The 19838-nt window shown below is 45.0% G+C and overlaps 1 protein-coding gene across 8 annotated transcripts in view; it reads right to left on the bottom strand.

The window, feature by feature from the left end:
* The window catches only part of TCN2 (transcobalamin 2), a 34286-nt gene that overhangs the window by 11343 nt on the left and 3105 nt on the right, over nt 1–19838 (bottom strand). For 3 of the 8 annotated variants that reach the window (XM_081251659.1, XM_081251665.1, XM_081251660.1), the window contains 3 exons: nt 9999–10107; nt 2557–2772; nt 2044–2254 (listed from right to left, as the gene is read on the bottom strand). The exons of 1 other annotated variant lie outside the window; for it this stretch is intronic. In XM_081251659.1, coding sequence (XP_081107785.1) covers nt 2044–2107 — 64 coding nt within the window. In that variant the 5' untranslated portion in view covers nt 2108–2254; nt 2557–2772; nt 9999–10107. Of the gene's footprint in view, nt 1–2043; nt 2255–2556; nt 2773–9998; nt 10108–19606; nt 19723–19838 lie in introns of all 8 variants that reach the window. 4 more of the 8 variants (XM_081251662.1, XM_081251663.1, XM_081251661.1 and 1 more) reach the window with 3 other exon arrangements.

Genomic DNA, 19838 nt, shown 5'->3' with positions numbered 1-19838 from the left:
CCACGAGGGAAGCAGAAGCTTTAGGGGTGTTTCCCAGCTCCAGCTGACTGGCGCTTTCCTCCCTCAGGGAGGGAACCTGAGCTGGGTAGGTGGCCTTGGAGCCACTTTAGACTTTTCCCCATTTACTGCCTCCCAGTTGCTGTGGGGCTCCAGCTGCTGGGCAGGCCGCCCCTCCCAGGGGACGGAGCAAAGGAACTGGGGAGGGGGCTGTTTCTCTTTTCCTTTTTCCTTCTCAGTGCTTTTCTGTGTGCCTGCCCCCATTTCTGTAGGAATTTCCCTCTCTCTCTCTCTCTCTCTGGATCTATCTCATTCTCTCCATCTCTCAGCCTGTCTCTCTCCTTGTCTCTCCCTCCACAGTTCTCTTTTCCTCTCCCTTTTCTTCAAACTGGAGGGAGCCCCGCCCCCACCCTGGGCTCTGACCTCCAGCGGGTGAGTCAGCCCTGGGATTAGCGTGATAGGAAGAGGAGCTGGTGCTGTAAAGAGAGGTGGGTAAACACAGTTCAGCCTCCTTAGCAGGAAGGAGCTGCTAAGATTCACCCGGGGTAATAAAAGTGAGCTCCCTCCCCTCAGGGCCTCCAGCTCACAGGGCCGCCCAGCTCTGCCAGCTGAGGACTGGCTTTGACAAGAGGAAGCATGGGAGCCCACCCTGCATGGGCACTAGTGCAGGACTGGGTCAGTTTCACAGCCACACAGGGCTTGAACCTGGTAAAGCAGGTGGTGGGATCCTTGCATCACACCAAGGAGGAAGGCAGGGGAGCATTCTTAGCCCATTTTACAAGTGAGTGAATGAGACTGGGAGTGACTAAATGGCCCAGCAGCAGTGGGCTGCACCCCCGAACCCAGTCCAGGGCTCTTTTGGGGTCAGGGCTATGGACCAACTGTTGAAAGGTTCACACCCACTGAGGGTGCCGGGTCTCCCCTGGGGACTGCCTGGACAGGAACTGAGAGCCAAGGGCTGAGGGGTCTGGTGGCAATTGTGGAACATGCCGGGCAGGAGGCTCCTGGTGCCCAGGGAAGACTGTGACCTGGAGTTCTGAAAACTGAGTCCAGCAAAGCCCTGGAAACCTGGGGCGCCTTGGGCAGGTCACCTGGCCCCTTCAACCCTTGACTGCTTCATGTGTCACCTGCACACGACTGAACCTGCCTCTCGGTTTCTGCAAGGGTCACAGGAGACCCTGCTGGTGTAGGCAGAGTGAAACGCTGTGGGCAGAGGACGACGAGGGATGAAGAGAGGCGGGCGGCCCACCTTCCCTTCCTGCCTCTGCTTCCCGTGGGGCTCCAGGGCACAAGCAGCCCTGAGCCTGTGCGCTCCAGCTCCCTGATAGGCCCCAATAGTTCCCGAGATACTCCCAGGGGCACCAGAGAAGGCAGGCCCCTGTATGGAATGTAAAGCAAACGACTTGCCACCACCATGACCCGCCAGGGTCTCCACACGCTTGCTTTCCCTCTGCTGGGGTGCCCGCCCCTCACTCCTTTCCTTGCCAGCTCCTTTTCCTCTTTCAGGTCTCAGTTCCTGCATCACCCCCTGGTCCTTGGAAATCCTTCCCACCCCTTCTCCCTGAATTGGCATTCCCCCACACCCTCCACGCCTTGGGCTTCCTTTGGCACTCATCACAGGCCCCAACACAGCACTGACTTGCCTCTTGACCGCCATCCCCTTCACTAGAATGGAAGCTCTAGGAGGGAGGCGGGGAGACCTGTCTTGCTCTTTGTTCTTTCCCCAAAGCCTAACATGGTGCCTGGTACACAGAAGGCTCAATCAATGTGTATTGAATGAATAAATGAACAAATGACTGAATTAATGGAAGTGATCTTGTCTGGCGGCGAGTCACATACAATTCATCTCAATACAATGTGCTACAACATTGAGGTCCAGCTAAGTCCAAACTGCTGTGGGAGCCCAGAGGGGCAGCTAAGTCATCCCCACCACACACACACATCTGAGCCTGTTTCTCCAGCTATATAATGAGGGGCTTGGACAAGATGGTCCTCTCTTCTAAGGACCCAGCAGGCAAGAGGCACGGAGTAGATCCAGGTACTCACCGCAGATCTGGGCGAGAGCTCCCAGGCCCCCAAGCAGGAAGAGGAGGGCCCCAAGGCACCCCATGGCAGGAGCAGGGGTGAGCAGCAGGCGGGGAGCAGGACCGATTCCTAGGGCTGGCCTGGCAAAGGCTCTCCTGACCACAGCAGTCACTGCTCCGAAAGAGGCAGCTTCCTGTCACTGATTAATCCCTCCACGCCCGGCGGCACGCTGCTAAGTCAGCAGAGAGAAAGGGGAAAAGGTCTGTAGCTGAGGGGAAAGGAAGGCCAAAGAACAGAGGAAGGAAGGGCAGGGCAGAGCAGGCCTTCCTGGAGGTCGGGGACAGGGGGAGGGGGAGGGCAAGCAGCGGTGGTGTGCGACATTGCGAGGCCAACCACATTCTGTCCCCGCTGCCCAAAGAGCCCTGGACCAGCGCAGGAGGTCTGACTTCTGATCTGCCCAAGTCTGTCCGACCACTCCTGTCCTGTATCCCCTTGGCTGTTCCAGAGGTGGATGGGCAGGGCTGGGGTGCCTACCTGGTACCCCTCCCAGAAGGGGCCCCTGAAAGTGTCCACCCTGGCCTGGGACAGGGAGCAGGACAGGGAGCTGCGATGGTCACATGAGCAGCGGCTGGAGTCAACTGTTCTCTGCCGGCCTGCCCGGCAGTGAGGTGGGGGTGGGGGTGTGTGGAGTGCAGCCGAACCAGACCAGACAGGCCAGTTTTCTCAGCCGATCAGAAAGCTGGGAGCCTCCTGGAGACAAAACAAAGCCATTTAAAGAACAAGACTTAATCATCTGAGACACAAAGCCATGGTTAGCAGGGCCACTTGTCAGGACTATGAAAGTAACCTAAAAAAAATCTCTTCAAGGAGGAGAGAGAACAAAGGATTCCCCACCTGCCTAGGCCCACAGGAGAATCTATGTCCAAGAGTTAGCTCTGGAGGTGCTGTGTTACCTTGGCCAGGTGACTTAACCTCTCTGAGTTTGAAAGAGTTTCTCCTGTGTGAGCTGAAAGGGTTGGAGAAGATCATTCTAATTAAGCTCCCTTCCAGCTCAACTCGTGAAGATGTTATGACCTTAAAACATCTCTAATCACTTTTAAATAAAATTTTTATTGCAATCATTTTATGGCAAATTGCCACAGTTCATTCTTTCAAGATAATCCTGACTTATCACAAGCCAATAAATACAGACATAAATAAATACAGAGACGTGCATCTGTTTACGGAAGTACCTTATAAATATAAAATTAGATCGTCTAGTGCAAGGAGGCTGGGCACAGCCCATCAGGGTGAAGAGTTCCAGGGAAGGAGGGATGCCAGCTAGAGGCCCAACTTCTGCAGATTCTTGGGTTCAGACTTCCACAGGGGCCTTGGAAATTTGTGGGCAATGGAGCTGCCTTGGTTTGGGATGGGACTGCCCCACTCCCCAACCCTCTGCCTGTGGCAGGTGGCAATGATTCTGTTTCCTGCCACCTCCAGGACAGCAGCCTCTGGTGAGAAGCAGCTTCCTTGGGAGAGTCACCTCTGATCCCTGAGGACTCGAAGGTACTGTAGTGACCAGTGGGGATGAGGTGCATTTCCATAGCTATTAGAAACAGAGTGACTGATTGGGGGTGGAACTGGACTGTTTCAGGTAATGCAATCAGGGGAAGTGAAAAAGAAAAACGACTAAATCATTTAGTTCAGGACTTCTGTTTGGGGGTCTATAGCTGAGAAAGTAAAGATTAGCTTGGAATAAGCAGGTAAAAGTTTGCCTGTCCAGACAGGCACGGACAAAGCCAGCTGCAGTATAAACAGGAAACATTTCTCCCAAGGTTACGTTACAACAACTGTAAAGTGTCCCGATAACCATGCTGTGTGAGTGACTATTACTTGTACTTTTTTACCGGGATTTCTTTTTTTCCCCTACAATCACAAACTATCAGGAATTTGCTGTCTGAAATTATGTTAGTAAGAAAGAAATAACCCCAGAGGCGCCAAGTCACTTTGACACAGAGAAGTTGCCCCAGTATGGAATTCCTGGACTCTACGTTCCATGCCTGTCTCAACTTTGTAGTTTCCACTTACACAGGATACTTTGCTGTCCAAACCTGAAGCTGACACTTCTCACGCAGCCCTGTGCTGTGTTGAGCCTATCAAAATACTGCTTGGTTGGGACTTCCCTGGCAGTCCAGTGGTTAAGACTCCACATTTCCACCGCAGGGGGCACAGTTTCGATCCCTGGTCAGGGGAACTAAGATCCCACATGCTACGTGGCATGGCCAAAAAAGAAAAAAAAAACAGCACTGCTTGGTTTACATTTCACCTAACCTAACCCCACTCTTCACCCAAATCCTGTAATCGCCTTGCCCTCTGTGTAGTCAGACGCCCTCAGTTCCTCCCTCTCATTGCAGTGGATCAACTGAGCTGACTGTCAGACTAAAGGTTTGTTCTTGGTGGTCTCAGGATGACTGGACTAGGATACAGCCTAAGAAAGAATCCAACAGGAAAAAAATTAAATTTTATGCATGAACAAGGATATATTGTACAACACAGGGAATATAGCCAATATTTTATAAGAACTATAAATGGAGTATAACCTTGAAAAATTTTGAACCCCTATGTTGTACACCTGAAACTTATATAACATTGTACATCAACCATACTTCAATTTAAAAAAAAAAAAAAGAAAGGTGAAGTGAAAAAAAATTGTATGTGTGAAGGTGGCGTGAGAAGAATGAATATAATAAATACATGGCTGTATCGTTACATATGGAATATCCATTTTCTTAATTTAAAATGTAAATATATTAAAATCTTAGAGTCCATTTAATGTAGAAAGATGTTCATAATTAATCTTAAATGTTAAAAATTATATAAGTAAGACATGTGGATTGCATGAAAAATTAGAAAACATGTTAAGGGAGAAGAAGGAGGTAGAGGAAGAAGAGGGAAAGAAAAACCAGAAAATCACTGATAGTCCCATAACCCAGAGGATTGTTCTCAAAGTGTGGTCTGTGGATCCCTGGAGGCCTCCAAGACCCTTTTAGGGGGTCTGTGAGTTCAAAATTACTTTAGAAAATACTAAGACATTATCTGCCTTGTTCGCTTTTTGGGTATTTACACTCATGGTGTAAAGCAGTGGCATCTAAAACTGCTAGTGCCTTAGCAGGAATCAAGGCAGTGACACCAAACTGTACTAGCAGTCACTGTATTCTTTACCCCTGTGCACTCCAGGGTGGGGAAAAGCTGGTTTCACTTAAGAATGTCCTTGAGGGCTTCCCTGGTGGCGCAGTGGTTGAGAGTCCGCCTGCCGATGCAGGGGACACGGGTTCGTGCCCCGGTCTGGGAAGATCCCACATGCCGCGGAGCAGCTGGGCCCGTGAGCCATGGCTGTTGAGCCTGTGCGTCCGGAGCCTGTGCTCCGCAACGGGAGAGGCCACAACAGTGAGAGGCCCATGTAACGCAAAAAAAAAAAAAAAAAAAAAGAATGTCCTTGATAAGGCAAAAAAAAAAAATTATTAAATCTCAACAGCAACACCAAAAAAGGCGTCATCCCACAGACCTGGACTCTAGTCTTGCCTCTGTGAGCTCTGGCAAGAGACACCCTTTCTAAGCCTGTTTCTTGTAAAATGGGTGTGTGGCACCGTGCTCATAGGTTTCTCATGAGGATCAAATGAGAATGCTTATAAAATGCTTAGCACGGTGCCTAGTGTGTGGTTTGAGCTCATAACACTTTCAGCTCTTATCAATAACTAACTGTCAAAATCCAGGAAAGAATGTTACAGGGAACAGTCAGTGTTCACTTAGCAAGTTTCCAAATTCTAAGGATCTGCATTCCAGCTAAGTAAGAGAAAACAGCCTTGCATGTAACACAAGACTGTTGGACCATCTTAAGCCATGCAACTGAAGAGGTTCAGCTCCGGCCTCCCCCAAACACGCCACAGCATATGGATTCTTTTGAGCTAAAGGAAATCAAGACCCTGTGGGCTCAAGAGAAACGTCTGTCCCTCCCTTAACTACCTGGAAGAACGTACATTGGAAGTCTCTCCCAAAATGAGAATTATTACCAGAGATGAATCTTATCTGAGTGACCCATCTGTGTGGCAGGGCAAATATCTAATTACCAAATGTTTGCTCTTTTGCTTCTTGTTCCTGTGAATTGCCCTCCTTCCTGTTGAAGCCCCTGGTCCCTATCCCATTCCTTAGCTCAGGATGGCATAAATACCTCATTTTACCTTTCTATCTTTGAACCTCTCATGTATGTGGGGTTCTCGTACTTACAAAATTAAATTTGATTTTCTCCTGTTATTCTGTCTCATGTCAATTTGATCATCAGACCAGCCAAAAGAACCTTTGAACGGTAGAGGAAAATTCTTTCTCCCCAACACAAGGCTGGGAAATATCAAATGATGCTGTGGCAGGACTGGAGTAATCCTGTCCGGCAGCCTTCCCCTCTTTCCCCTGCATTCCCCCTCCCTCCTCAAAGGCTAGTGGTCTTGACAGGACCTTAGGAGGGGACACACTGGATTCCTACTTGCAGGTCCCAGGAGAGCTGCTCAGACAGATCCTTGGAACTGTTCTGAATTCACAGGTGACTCTTGCAGAGGTCTGGGTCCAGCTTCAAAGTAAATATAGGGCTCCTCTTCCTTTCCTTTGGCCACTTCTCCAGCCAAAGACAGTATTCCAGGCAGAGGGAACAGAATGTGTAAAGGCTAGAGGTAGCTGAGGAAAGAGGATTGGCAGGGAAACAGTGGAAGAGGCAATGCCTCCAGGTCCTGGTGATCAGAAATGGCAGAGCTAGGGACTTCCCTGGCTGTCCAGTGGTTAGGACTCCGTGCTTCTATTGCAGGAGGCGAGGGTTCGATTCCCGGTCGCAGGAACTAAGATTCCGTATGCTGCACGGTGTGGCCAGCAATGGCTGAGCTAGAAGGACACTTGGCATCTGACCGACTGAGCTCAGTTGCGGAATATGCCCTTTACTTCTGTGTGGACTTGGGCGTGTTAATTTCTCAGCCTCCGTTTTTTTAATCTCTAAAGGGGTCATAACAATACCCATATGTGGGAGAGTTTTTATGAAGATTCAAGTAGGTCAAGAAACTGGCCCGCAGTCTGTGTTCATGAAACAGATTCTGACTCAAGATATAAAAACTGAGTGGCCACTGTGTGCCAACGGACATACATTTTTTTCAATTAGCCCTCAGAACAGCTCCATCATCCTCCAGTTTGTTGATGAGGAAACTGAGGCTCAGAGGGGACAACTGACTGAGGTCACGGCAGGCAGTGGCCAAGGGACCTTCCTCTGTTGTTGCTCCTGCCTTTCTGGGAGCGCTTCCATTTCCACTGTTAAGACCTTCAATAATAATGAAGACTAAAAGTGATTTATTATTATTATTATTATAAATAATATTTAAAAAACCAGCCTGGTACATGGCAGAAAAAAATGATATCTCTTTCGTAATGTACTTCAAACCTATACCTCAAAGAATCCCAAAGGAAGGGGAGGGATAAATCAAGAGTATGGGATTAACAGATACACACTATTATATATAAAATAGATAACCAACAAGAAACTACTGTATAGCACAAGAAACTATACTCAATACTTTGTAATAACCTATAAGGGAAAAGAGTTTGAAAAAGAATATATATATATATCTGTGCTCTAGAGCCCACGAGCCGCAACTAGTGAAGGCCGCGCACCTAGAGCCCGTGCTCTGCAATGAGAAGCCACCACAATGAGAAGCCTGCACACCGCAACAGAGTAGCCCCCACTCGCCACAACTAGAGAAAAGCCCACACACAGCAAAGAAGACCCAACACAGCCAAAAATAAATAAATAAATTTGTTAAAAAAAAAAAAAAGAGTGGGGAAAGGGTGCTGACTTAAGAAACTGTGATGATGAGTGGGGTCTGTAGAATAAAGGCAAAAAGATCTGCACATAAGCACTATATCATGAGGGTGAGAGTTAATAATTCTGATGCTAGCAGACATGAGTATTGGAATTGAACAATTAAGCAAATGGATGGCAGGTTACAGAAGGCAGGTTTCTCACTCTTGGAGTCGGGGTTTACAGACAAGCAAGGGGAGGAGGCTAGAATGATCTGTGTGGTGATGGTAGTGGTGGAGACATCAGTATGAATTCATGTTTAGCTTAATACAGACAAAGATGGTTGCATCCAGAAATAGTTATAGGTATGTGTGTACACAACAGAACAGTACACACAAACATATTTTTTGCTGTCAGCTGAGAGGGTCTAGAAGCAAAGACAGCATAGTAGCAATAAGATTACCAAGTGCCCAGAGTTTGATTTATAATAACCGTTCTCCAATAAAAGGAAGCAGGTTCCCCTAATATGACTGATACTAGGACTGGGACAAGAAATATGCAAGATGAGCCTGGAGCATCTTATAGGGCCAGAAGGTAAGGAAGTACACACATGCACACGTGCACCCACACTGATGGAGTATGTCAAAGGGATACAGGAGCAAACTGAAGGGGGGCCCCTAGTGGCCAAAGCTGGAATAATTTGAGCAACAAAAGTGATTAGACTATAACCCAAAGTAAAAAATAAATATCCATGCTTACATACTGATATAAATAAATGATTCAACAAATAAATAAACACTGACATACACTGAACGTTTGTCCCCCCCCAAATTCATGTGTTAAAACCTAATCCCCGGGCTTCCCTGGTGGCGCAGTGGTTGAGAGTCCGCCTGCCGATGCAGGGGACACGGGTTCATGCCCTGGTCCGGGAGGATCCCACATGCCCCAGAGCGGCTGGGCCCGTGAGCCATGGCCACAGTGCCTGTGCGTCCGGAGCCTGTGCTCCCCAACGGGAGAGGCCACAACAGTGAGAGGCCCGTGTACCGGAAAAAAAAAAAAAAAAAAAAAAAACTAATCCCCAATGCCATGTTTTCTGGAGGTGGGGCCTTTGGGAGGTAATTAGGAGCCATCATGCATGGGATTAGACTCCTTATAAAAGATACCCCAGTAGGTAACTAACAAGGACCTACTGTATAGCACAGGGAACTATACTTAATATCTTGTAATAACCTATAATGGAAGAGAATGTTAAAAAATGAATATATATATATAAATATATCTATAAATATATCTATATAAGTAAAATAACTGAATCACTTTATTATACACCTGAAACTAACACATTGTAAAACAACCATATTTCAATAAAATTTTTTTAAAAAAGAGAAACCCTGGAGAGAGCCCTCACTCCTTCAGCCAGGTGAAGACACAGTGAAAATTTGGCTGTCTATGAACCAGAAAGCAAGCCCTCACCAGACACCCAATCTGTCGGCACCTTGGTCGTGGACTTTCCAGCCTCCAGAATTGTGAGAAACAAATTTCTGTTCTTTGCAAGCTACTTATGGTATGGTATTTTGTTATAGCAAGTCTATGGTATTTTGTTATAGCAGCCCAGACAGACTAAGACAAATGGATAAGAGACAAATCTCTCATGCAGAAAAATTCCCAATAATGTATGTAGATACTCTGCCTTCAAGGAGGGGGAGCATAACTCCCCACTCCCTAAGTGTGGGCTGTGCAGAGTGACTTCCTTCCAAAAAATACAGTACGGAAAGTGGGTGGGAGGAAGAGCATCTTTACAATCGAGAAGCCCAACAAGCAATTCGTCAACCAAATGACCAAAGCCAAGGTGAACAATGATAAGTCATGTTGACAGCATACACCCTTGATAGGATGTGATGAAAATGGCACTTCACCTCTGTGGTCTTCTTCCTCCAACCCACAGTTTTTAAAAAATTTATTTATTATTTATTTTATTTATTTATTTTGGCTATGCTGGGTCTTAGTTGCAGCATGCATGTGGGATCTAGTTCTCCAACAAGGGACCCAACCTGGGCCCCCTGTATTGGGAGCGCAGAGTCTTACCCACTGGACCACCAGGGAAGTCCCTCTAACCCCCAGTTTAACCATGAGTAAAAAAACAAATTCCAAACATCCTGCAAAATACCTGACCAGGACTCCTCAAAACTGTCAAGGTCATCACAAATAAGGAAGGTCTGAGAAACTGTCACAGGCAAGAGGAGCCTAAAGAGACATGACAAATGTAACGTGGTGTCCTGGAACAGAAAAAAAAAAGATATTAGGTTTAAAACTAAGGAAATCTGAATAATGTATATTAATAATAAAGTATCAATATTGGTTCATTAATTGTAACAAATGTACCATACTAATGTTAGATGTTAATAATAAGAAAAACTGACTGTGGGATATATGGGAATTCTCTGCACTATCTACTCAATTTTTATGTAAAGCTAAAGCTGTTCTAAAAAATGAAGTCCTGGCGACTTTCCTGGCAGTTCAGTGGTTAAGACTCCACGCTTCCAATGCAGAGGGTGTGGGTTTGATTCCTTGTTAGGGAACTAAGATCCCACATGCTGTGCGGCGCGGGGGGGTGAAATTAAAAATAAAATCTATCTATCAATCTATCTATCTATCTATTTGGCTGCATTGGGTCTTAGTTGTGGCTCGCAGGCTTCTCTCTAGTTGTGGCACGTGGGCTCAGTAATTGTGGCACGTGGGCTTAGTTGCCCCGTGGCATGTGGGATCTTAGTTCCCCAACCAGGGATCGAAGCCATGTCCCCTGCACTGGAAGGCGGATTCTTAACCACTGGACCACCAGGGAAGTCCCCAAAATAAAGTCTACTTCTTTTTAAAAAAAAGGAGGAGTCCTTAAAATGATCACCTCATCATTTCTGTGGACTTTGAAGATATTTTGCTGGTGTCCTTAAATAAATAATCCTATGTTCTTGAGGGTCTACTGATTTTAAGCAACTTATGGAGAGTGGGGGTTCTTTTGGGAGACTAGGTTAAAAGTGATGCTACTTTAACCAGTTGCTCAAAGACTCACATTTTGATTTTAATTGTTCTTAGTAGAAATTAAAATCTTAGTATCATCTTTTTGATAGATTATCAAATATCATAGTTGATTGACTTCAATTTTGTCTCAATCAGCCCATACATACTAATTTTATGCTTCTTTTTGCAAGTTAAATCAATAAAAATGTGATTTCAAAAAAATGTGAGCTGTTAAGAGGCATGGAAGACAGAGTAAGATGGTCCAACATAAGTCTAATGGAAACTACAGGAGGAAAAAAAATGGTGAGAAAGAAGAAGCAATATTTGAAAATATAATGGTTGAGGATTTTCCAGAATTGAGGAAAGATATCAATCCTTGGAATGAGGAATCCCAATGAATCTCAAGCTGGATAGGAAGACAGAAAGTGACACATTATCTACAGAGAGATAGTAATTCTACTGACAGATATCTTCTCAATAATAACAATGGGAGTCAGATCAGACTAGAATGATATCTTCATTGTGTTGAGACTGTACTAGTCACTTGAATTCTGTACTCAGTGAAACCATCACTCAAAAACAAAAATTAAGAGTAAAATAAAGACATTTTAAGACACCCCAAAACTGAGAGTTTACTTGCACTAGAACCTGACTAACATACTTCCAGAAGAGAAAAAAAGATGATTCCAGAAGGAAAGTCTAAGATGTAAGAATGGGAGCAAAGAAAATGTCAAGGCTGCAGATAAATGTAAACAAATATTGAGTACATAAAACAATACCAATAATGTGTAACATACAGGGTTTAAAATTAAGGTAAAGTTCAACAATTTTATGTAAGTCTAGAGGGTTCAGATTGGAGTTAAAGCCTACTAAGATCCTTTTATTAAAATTTCTGAAGAAGACAAAGATAATGATAAACTTTAGGATCTGCTAAGTCAAATGTGTAAGTTAAAAATTTTGGATAATCATTTAAAGAACAGAAACAGAGTATGTAAACTAGTAGAAGGACAAACAGAATTATTGTGGGGAGAATTTAATCTAAAAGAAAACAAAAAGGAGGGGGAGAAAAAAGAAACCCAGAAAAAGTGAACAGGTAGAACAAAAATAAGACAGAAGACAGAAACCCAAATATATCAGCCATCACAATCCATGTAAATGGATTAAACTATCCAGTTCAAGGGCGAAGACTATCAGGTTGGTTTTTAAAATACCCAGCTATATTCTGTTTTCAAGAGAAATTCCTATAACATATAAATGCAAAAAGATTAAAAGTGAAAGGTTAGAAAAAGATATACCAGAAAAATACCAACCAAAATAAAGTTGGCTTAGTTATATTATTATCAGATCAAATAGTCTTAGGCAAAAAGCATTAATAGAGACAAAGAGCATATATCAGATTGTATTTTGCAAAGATGGCTGCAACAATACCCCCTGTCCCACTGTGGTCTTCTATAATTTTGTCATTCATCCACAAAGTCTAAGTCCCCTCCCTTTGAATCTGGGCAGATTTGTGACTTGCCTGTAAGTTGCAGAATATAGGAGAAGTGATAATATATGACTTCAAGTCAGAAAAGAAAATGCACTGCCACCTTGCTCGTGGCAACACTTGAGAGCTGTTGTGTAAGCAGTCCAACCGCCCTGAGGCTGCTATCCTGGATGGAAGCCTAAATTGGCCCAGGAAAGTAATCCACATGATTACCTGAAGAAGCCCTGTGATTACCTGAAGAGACAGAAGCATGTCCAGCCAGCCCCCAGCTTCTCCAGCTTTCATGACTATTCCAGCTTTCATGATTTCAACTGCATAAGACTTATAGACAGAAACAGTCAACTGACCCCATCCCCAATTTCTATTTATTTATTTTTTTATGGCCGTGCCACACAGGGATCTTAGTTCCCTGACCAGGGATTGAACCTGTGCCCCCTGCAGTGGAAGCACGGAGTCCTAACCATTGGACTGCCAGGGAATTCCCCCATGCCGAATTTTTAACCCTCAGAAACCATGAGATAACAAAATGATTCTCGTTTTAAATCATTAAATTTTGAGATAATTTACTACACAACAACAATGACCAGAACAGAGGGTTACCACATATTGATAAAAGATTCAATTCACTAAGATTTTTTAAACCATTCTAAACCTAATAATATAGCTATAAAATAAAAGGTGAATTAAAAAAACTGCAAGGAGAAATAGAGGACTGGCCTTTGCCCTCAGCTTCTGGGAGGTAATCTCTAAGCCATTGGAATGTCATGCCTGATAGGAGTGTCCTTGTTTGACTGGGGGCCTTGAGCCAGACAGATAACAGTTTTTTAGGGTGGGGCACTTTGGTTCATGTGATAGCAGCTTGGACCTCCTGAGGGCTGGAAATTGTTATCAGCCACATGGGTAGTCAACCCTGCTTGAGTGATGGAGCCCAATAAAGACTCTGGACACCAAGGCTTTGGTGAGCTTCCCTGGTTGGCAATACTCCATGTATAGCGGCATGCATTGATGCCAGGAAAGTGACACTGCCCTGAGTCTCTAGGGGGAGGATGACTAAGCTCCACGTTTGGTACTTTCCTAAACCCTGTCCCAAGTGTCTCTTCCCTTGGCTGATTTTAATCTGTATCTTTCCCTGTAATAAACTGTTAACTGTGGTATAACAGCTTTCACTGAGTTTTGAAGGTCCTTCTAGTGAATTATCAAAACAGGATGATCTCAGGGATCCGTGCACTTGCAACTGGTGTCAGAGTGGGAGTAGTCTTGTGGACTGTTCCCTATCTCCACAATTGGTTGAATTTTTGCACTACCTAATCTCCACCAAGAATAGAATGGATAAAGTATGGTATATTCTATATGGCAATTAGCATGAGTGAACATTCACACAACAATAAGGATGAATTTCACAAACATAATGTTGATTGAAAGAAGCCAGACAAAAAAGAAAACAGCATGTAGGGAACTAAAATCTCCATGGATGTCTCAGTCCTCCTGTAAAAAGCCCTAGCCTCCTGAGATGTGGAAATGTATACAATATAAAGGGCAAATGCTTGCTTTAACTTCCCCTAAAAGCATTTTGCTTTCCACATACCATAAGACTTTAATCTGTAGCCATTTGTGTAGTTAATTGGTCTTATCCAAAAGGATAATAGGGACTTCCCTGGTGGTCCAGTGGTTAAGACTCCACTCTTCCACTGCAGAAGCTCGGGTTCAATTGGGCATGCTGTGGCGGGGGTTAGAGGTGGGGGGGGAGAGACAGAAACAAAACGATAATAGAACTTATCTCCCTGAGAGAGTCAAACGGTTACAGCCCAGACTAGGCCCAGAGTTAAGCTCCCAAAGGTACCAGGAAGACTAGAGAGCTATCTCCCTGTCATAATGGATGAAGTCCACACATCCAAACAGCTCTAGGTCACAGAAGCCAGACACTGGGGCTTATCCAGTCCTTGAAGCAATGCATTTACATTCAAACAGGTTAGGGTAAGTATCTAAGATACTTTTCATTCAATCTCCAAAAAGCAGAGGAGAGGCAGCTGCTTTTCTGCTGCAGGTAGAAATTAGAAAATCTGTTGTTCTCTATCCTTCATTTACGGGGTGTAACTTGGCACTCACATAGAAAGTTTCCATCAGTTCTCATTGCACTGCCTGTGGGTCTAGGTGCGGGGAATGATGCTGCAATGTTACCCTGGCTGTTAATCTGGTTGTGAGTATCAAGATAGAGCTGTTTCCTGACCCAGAAGCCTCATGTTTTCTTCAGTATTCACATATAAAAGTTATGTATCTGTGTGAGTGGAGTAACATCTCAGACCTTTCACAGTTCTTGACAAACCATACTATGAGATTCAATTGATATAATTGTCTACTGAAAAAAATGCACAACCTAAAAGTTTAGAATTGGGACTTCCCTGGTGGTCCAGTGGGTAAGACTCTGCACTCCCAATGCAGGGGGCCCAGGTTCGATCCCTGGTCAGGGAACTGGATCCCGCACGCATGCTGCAACTAAAGATCCCACATGCCGTACTGAAGATCCCGCGTGCCATAACTAAGACCCGGCACAGCCAAAATAAATAAATAAGTATTTTTTTTAAGTTTAGAATTATGTTTTATTCAGCAGACTTTCTGAGGACTTAAGCCCAGGATACAGCCTCTCAGAAAGCTCTAAGGGACTGTTCTGAAGAGGTAAGGGAGGAGCCAGGATACATAGAGCTTTTGCAAAAAAATAAACAAACAAAAAACACACAAAGAAACAAACGAAAAACAACAAAAAGCCCAGGTAGTTGGAACATCAAAAGATTACTGTTAATTAAAGAGAAAACAGACATCTCAAGTTAATGAATTTAGTGCTTTTCTATGTATGGGAAGATGCAGGAGTCTGGGCTCATTGAAATCATTCCTTTGATACGCACCTTAGCTATCTAGGGCTAGTATCCTGTTTTTCTCCATTCTGAATCCCTTCAGGGTGTAATAGGGAATTCTATTACAAGTTAATCACTAAAGGGATGTTTCCTATAAGCTTGAATTATAATAACCCACCTCTGGGACCCCTGCCTCCCAGGTGATGAGCACTAAGCTAAAATCCCTTTGTTTAGCTCACATCCTGACCAGGCCCACCTGTGAATGACTACAGGCAGGAGGAAACTAACACATCCCCTCCTGAGGCTGACCAGGAAATGTTTGACTTTACTCCCTCCCCTTTTAGTATAAATGAAGCCTGAATTCTAACTCAGGCAAGATGGTTCTTTGGGACATGAGTCCACCATCTTCTCGGTCTGCTGGCTTTCTGAATAAAGTCGCTATTCCTTGCCACAACAACTCATCTCTCAATTTACTGGCCTGTCGTGCAGTGAGCAGTATGAGCTTGGACTTGGTAGCAAGGATGCCCAGTGAGGCTGCTGCAGTGGCTGATGGCCTGATGGCAGGAACATCCTTTTTTTTTTTACTGATAACAGCAGGTGACTTTTTTTGTCCACATAGAGTTGGAAAATAGGCAAAACTAAGGTATGATGTGGGAATTTGATTAGTGATTCTCTTTGAGGGATAGGAACTGGAAGGGGGCACTGCAGGGAGGGCTCCTGGGTGCTGGTCATGTTCTGTTTCCTGAGCTGGGTACTGCTTATATGGGTGTATTTGGTTTGTGAAAAATCAAGCTATAAATCTATGACTGGTTGTGTTAGTCCTGGTCCTCCAAGAGCAGATGCCAAGATGGTATTAGATGTGCATAGGATTGATTGGGGAAAACTCTTATGAGTATAAAGGGAAAGGGAACCAGAGGAAGCCAGCAGACCTGTCAGACTATGGTGCAGGTCTGACCCCTGTGAAGGAGAGAGGGAAGGAAGGAAATAGTTAAGGGAGGTCTGAGACTGCTGTAGAGATATTTTTATTGATAGATCTTTACTGGAGTATAATTGCTTCACAATACTGTTAGTTTCTGTTGCACAACAAAGCGAATCAGCCATATGCATACATATATCCCCACATCCCCTCCCTCTTGAGCCTCCCTCACACCCTCCCTATCTCACCTCTCTAGGTCATCGCAAATCACCAAGCTGATCTCCCTGTGCTATGCTGCTGCTTCCCACTAGCTAACTATTTTACATTCGGTAGTGTATATGTCGATGCTACTCTCACTTTGCCCCAGCTTTGCCCTCCCACCCCATGTCCTCAAGTCCATTCTCTGTCTACCTCTTTATTCCTGCCTTGCAACTAGGTTCATCAGTACCATTTTTTTTGTTTTTGTTTTTAGATTCCACATATATGCGTTAGCATACGGTGTTTGTTTTTCTTTTTTTTTTTTCTTTTCTTTTTTTTTTTTTCTTTTTTGCGGTATGCGGGCCTCTCACTGTTGTGGCCTCTCCCGTTGCGGAGCACAGGCTCCGGATGCGCAGGCCCAGCGGCCATGACTCACGGGCCCAGCCGCTCCACGGCATATGGGATCCTCCCAGACCGGGGCACGAACCCGTATCCCCTGCATCGGCAGGCGGACTCTCAACCACTGCGCCACCAGGGAGGCCCTGTTTTTCTCTTTTTGACTTATTTCACTCTGTATGACAGACTCTAGGTCCATCCACCTCACTAAAAATAACTCAATTTCATTTCTTTTTATGGCAAGTAATATTCCACTGTATATGTGTGCCACATCTTCTTTATCCATTCATCTGTTGATGGACATTTAGGTTGGTTCCATGTCCTGGTTATTGTAAATAGTGCTGCAATGAACATTGTGGTACATGTCTTTTTGTTTTTGTTTTTTTGAATTTTTGAATTTATTTTTTATACAGCAGGTTCTTATTAATTATCTATTTTATACATATTAGTGTATATATGTCAATCTCCCAATTCATCACACCACCACCACCACCCCTGCCACTTCCCCCCTTGGTGTCCATACGTTTGTTCTCTACATCTGTGTCTCTATTTCTGCCCTGCAAACAGGTTCATCTGTAGCATTTTTCTAGGTTCCACATATATGCATTAATATACAATATTTGTTTTTCTATTTCTGACTTACTTCACTGTATGACAGTCTCTAGATCCATCCACATCTCTACAAATGACCCAATTTTGTTCCTTTTTATGGCTGAGTAATATTCCATTGTATATATGTACCACATCTTCTTTATCCATTCGTCTGTCGATGGGCATTTAGGTTGCTTCCATGTCCTGGCTATTGTAAATAGTGCTGCAATGAACATAAGGGTGCATGTGTCTTTTTGAATTATGGTTTTCTCTGGGTATATGCCCAGTAGTGGGATTGCTGGGTCATATGGTAGTTCTATTTTTAGTTTTTTAAGGGAACTCCATACTGTTCTCCACAGTGGCTGTATCAATTTACACTCCCACCAACAGTGCAGGAGGGTTCCCTTTTCACCACACCCTTTCCAGCATTTATTGTTTCTAGATTTTTTTTGTTTTTGAATTTTATTTTATTTTTTATATAGTAGGTTCTTATTCGTTATGTTTCTAGATTTTTTGATAATGGCCATTCTGAACGGTGTAAGGTGATACCTCATTGTAGTTTTGATTTGCATTTCTCTAATAATTAATGCTGTAGAGATTTAAGAAACTTTCAGCAAGGCCTACGGCAAGCCCTGGGATCAGTTACTGTAGTGGGGCTTCCCTGGCGGCTCAGTGGTTAAGAATCCGCCTGCCAATGCAGAGGACATGCGTTCGAGCCCTGGTCTGGGAAGATCCCACATGCCGTGGAGCGACTAAGCTCGTGCGCCACAACTACTGAGCCTGCGGTCTAGAGCCTGTGAGCCACAACTACTGAGCCCGAGTGCCACAACTACTGAAGCCCACGTGCCTAGAGCCCGTGCTCTGCAACAAGAGAAGCCACCCAATGAGAAGCCGGCGCTCCGCAACGAAGAGTAGCCCCTGCTCACTGCAACTACAGAAAAGCCCGAGCGCAGCAACAAAGACCCAATGCAGCCAAAAATAAAAATAAATAAAAAAAAAAAGTTACTGTAGTGTAAGTGCCTGACAGTAAGCTTTTTTTTTTTTTTAATTGTAAGTGCCTGACGTTAAGCTTTCGATTGCTGAGGCATTCATTTCAAAGACACGCACCTCAAACATTTTGCGGGACACAGTTACTAGTTAAACAAATAGATAAGGAGACAGGCTGCCCCCACCCATGAAGTCCCTCCCCCCCTTTTTTCTTTTAGCCCAGCGGCTTGTGAGATCTTAGTTCCCTGACCAGGGATTGAACCTGCCTCTTCGGCAGTGAAAGTGCAGAGTCCTAACTGCTAGACCTCCAGGGAATTCCCCAAAATTCCCCTTTTAGAAAGTCCTGGGTAACTACATAACTGACTGCTTGAGTGACCCCACTTTTCCCTTCCCGTGTCCTAATTCTGGCTCTTCTGTTTTAAATGTGCCAATAAAGAGTGAACCTGTGAAACCCTAGGCACCTCATCCTCAACCCCAATAAAGGCAAACCCCAGGTGCATGCTCTCTGTGACCTTGCTGTGTGGCCCCAGACGTGCCAGGTACCCTCCAGGACTTGTAATAAACCTTTTCTTTTCCCCCCGAAGTTCCCTAATGGTTGTTGCTGAGGTGTATCTTGCAATCACAGTGAGAACCGCAAGGACTAGTCCATCCACGACGCTGGCTCCAGTTGGGGAAATGTCTGGGGTGCGGGGGGCTCCCACTGGTAGTACAGGCCCCCCAGGCACTCCTAGCCGATAGCATCACTATCGATGATCGGCTGAGACTGACACAAAACAGTCACCCAGCAAAGGAGTCCTGTGACTCCAAGGACCAGGCCTCCCTCAGTATCCTTGCTGTGCTCAGTCATTGGCTGGGAGCCCATGGGAAGCACAGCCTTCGCACTAGCACTCGATGGATTTCAGAGCACAGCTGGGGCGATCGGGCAATTGTGCTCCCCACAGTAGGAGACCTGAGAGGCATGTTTTGAAGCCACTACAGTCCACCCCTTGCACCACATACATTTACTTTTCCACACAGGTTCAGGGATAGTTCCATGGGCCTCTCTTCCTGAGTGGAACCTAATCAACTACTACTGGAATAAACTATAACCTCCATTGCTTTGGTTGATCCGTGACTCAGGGCTGCAGTTGGTATTCATCTTCTTCCACCATCCATCCTAAACTCACCTGAGTCTCAGCTCTTACCTCAGCAGGTCTTGATGACAGCATAACCCAAACCTTATTGCTGAGGGTCGTGAACCTCTGGTATGTTAACTCTTTTCATGCCAGGGGTAATTCATGTGTCCATTCTCCGTTGCAGTGGGCAATGGAGTACCAGGAGGCTCCCAAGCAGCTCACCTGGGTTCTGCACGTGTTGTCCCATCCCCATTGTGTAGAGCAGTGTGACCTCTTCCAGCTGCTCAATGTCAACTGCTCCTGCCAGTACAGTGACTCTTCTTCAAACCTGCTGGTCCCTGTGCACAAGAAGGTCAAAGTACCCATGTGGTAGCCATAACTTATAATTCAATGGAACCCTTTCTGTGTCCCCTGGGAAAAGCATGTCCTCTTTGAGGACCAGGGTCTCCAACAT

This window comes from Mesoplodon bidens, assembly GCF_964165515.1.
Source record: "Mesoplodon bidens genome assembly, chromosome: 13".
Lineage (NCBI taxonomy): Eukaryota > Metazoa > Chordata > Mammalia > Artiodactyla > Ziphiidae > Mesoplodon > Mesoplodon bidens.
This window is presented reverse-complemented; position numbering and strand designations above follow the sequence as displayed.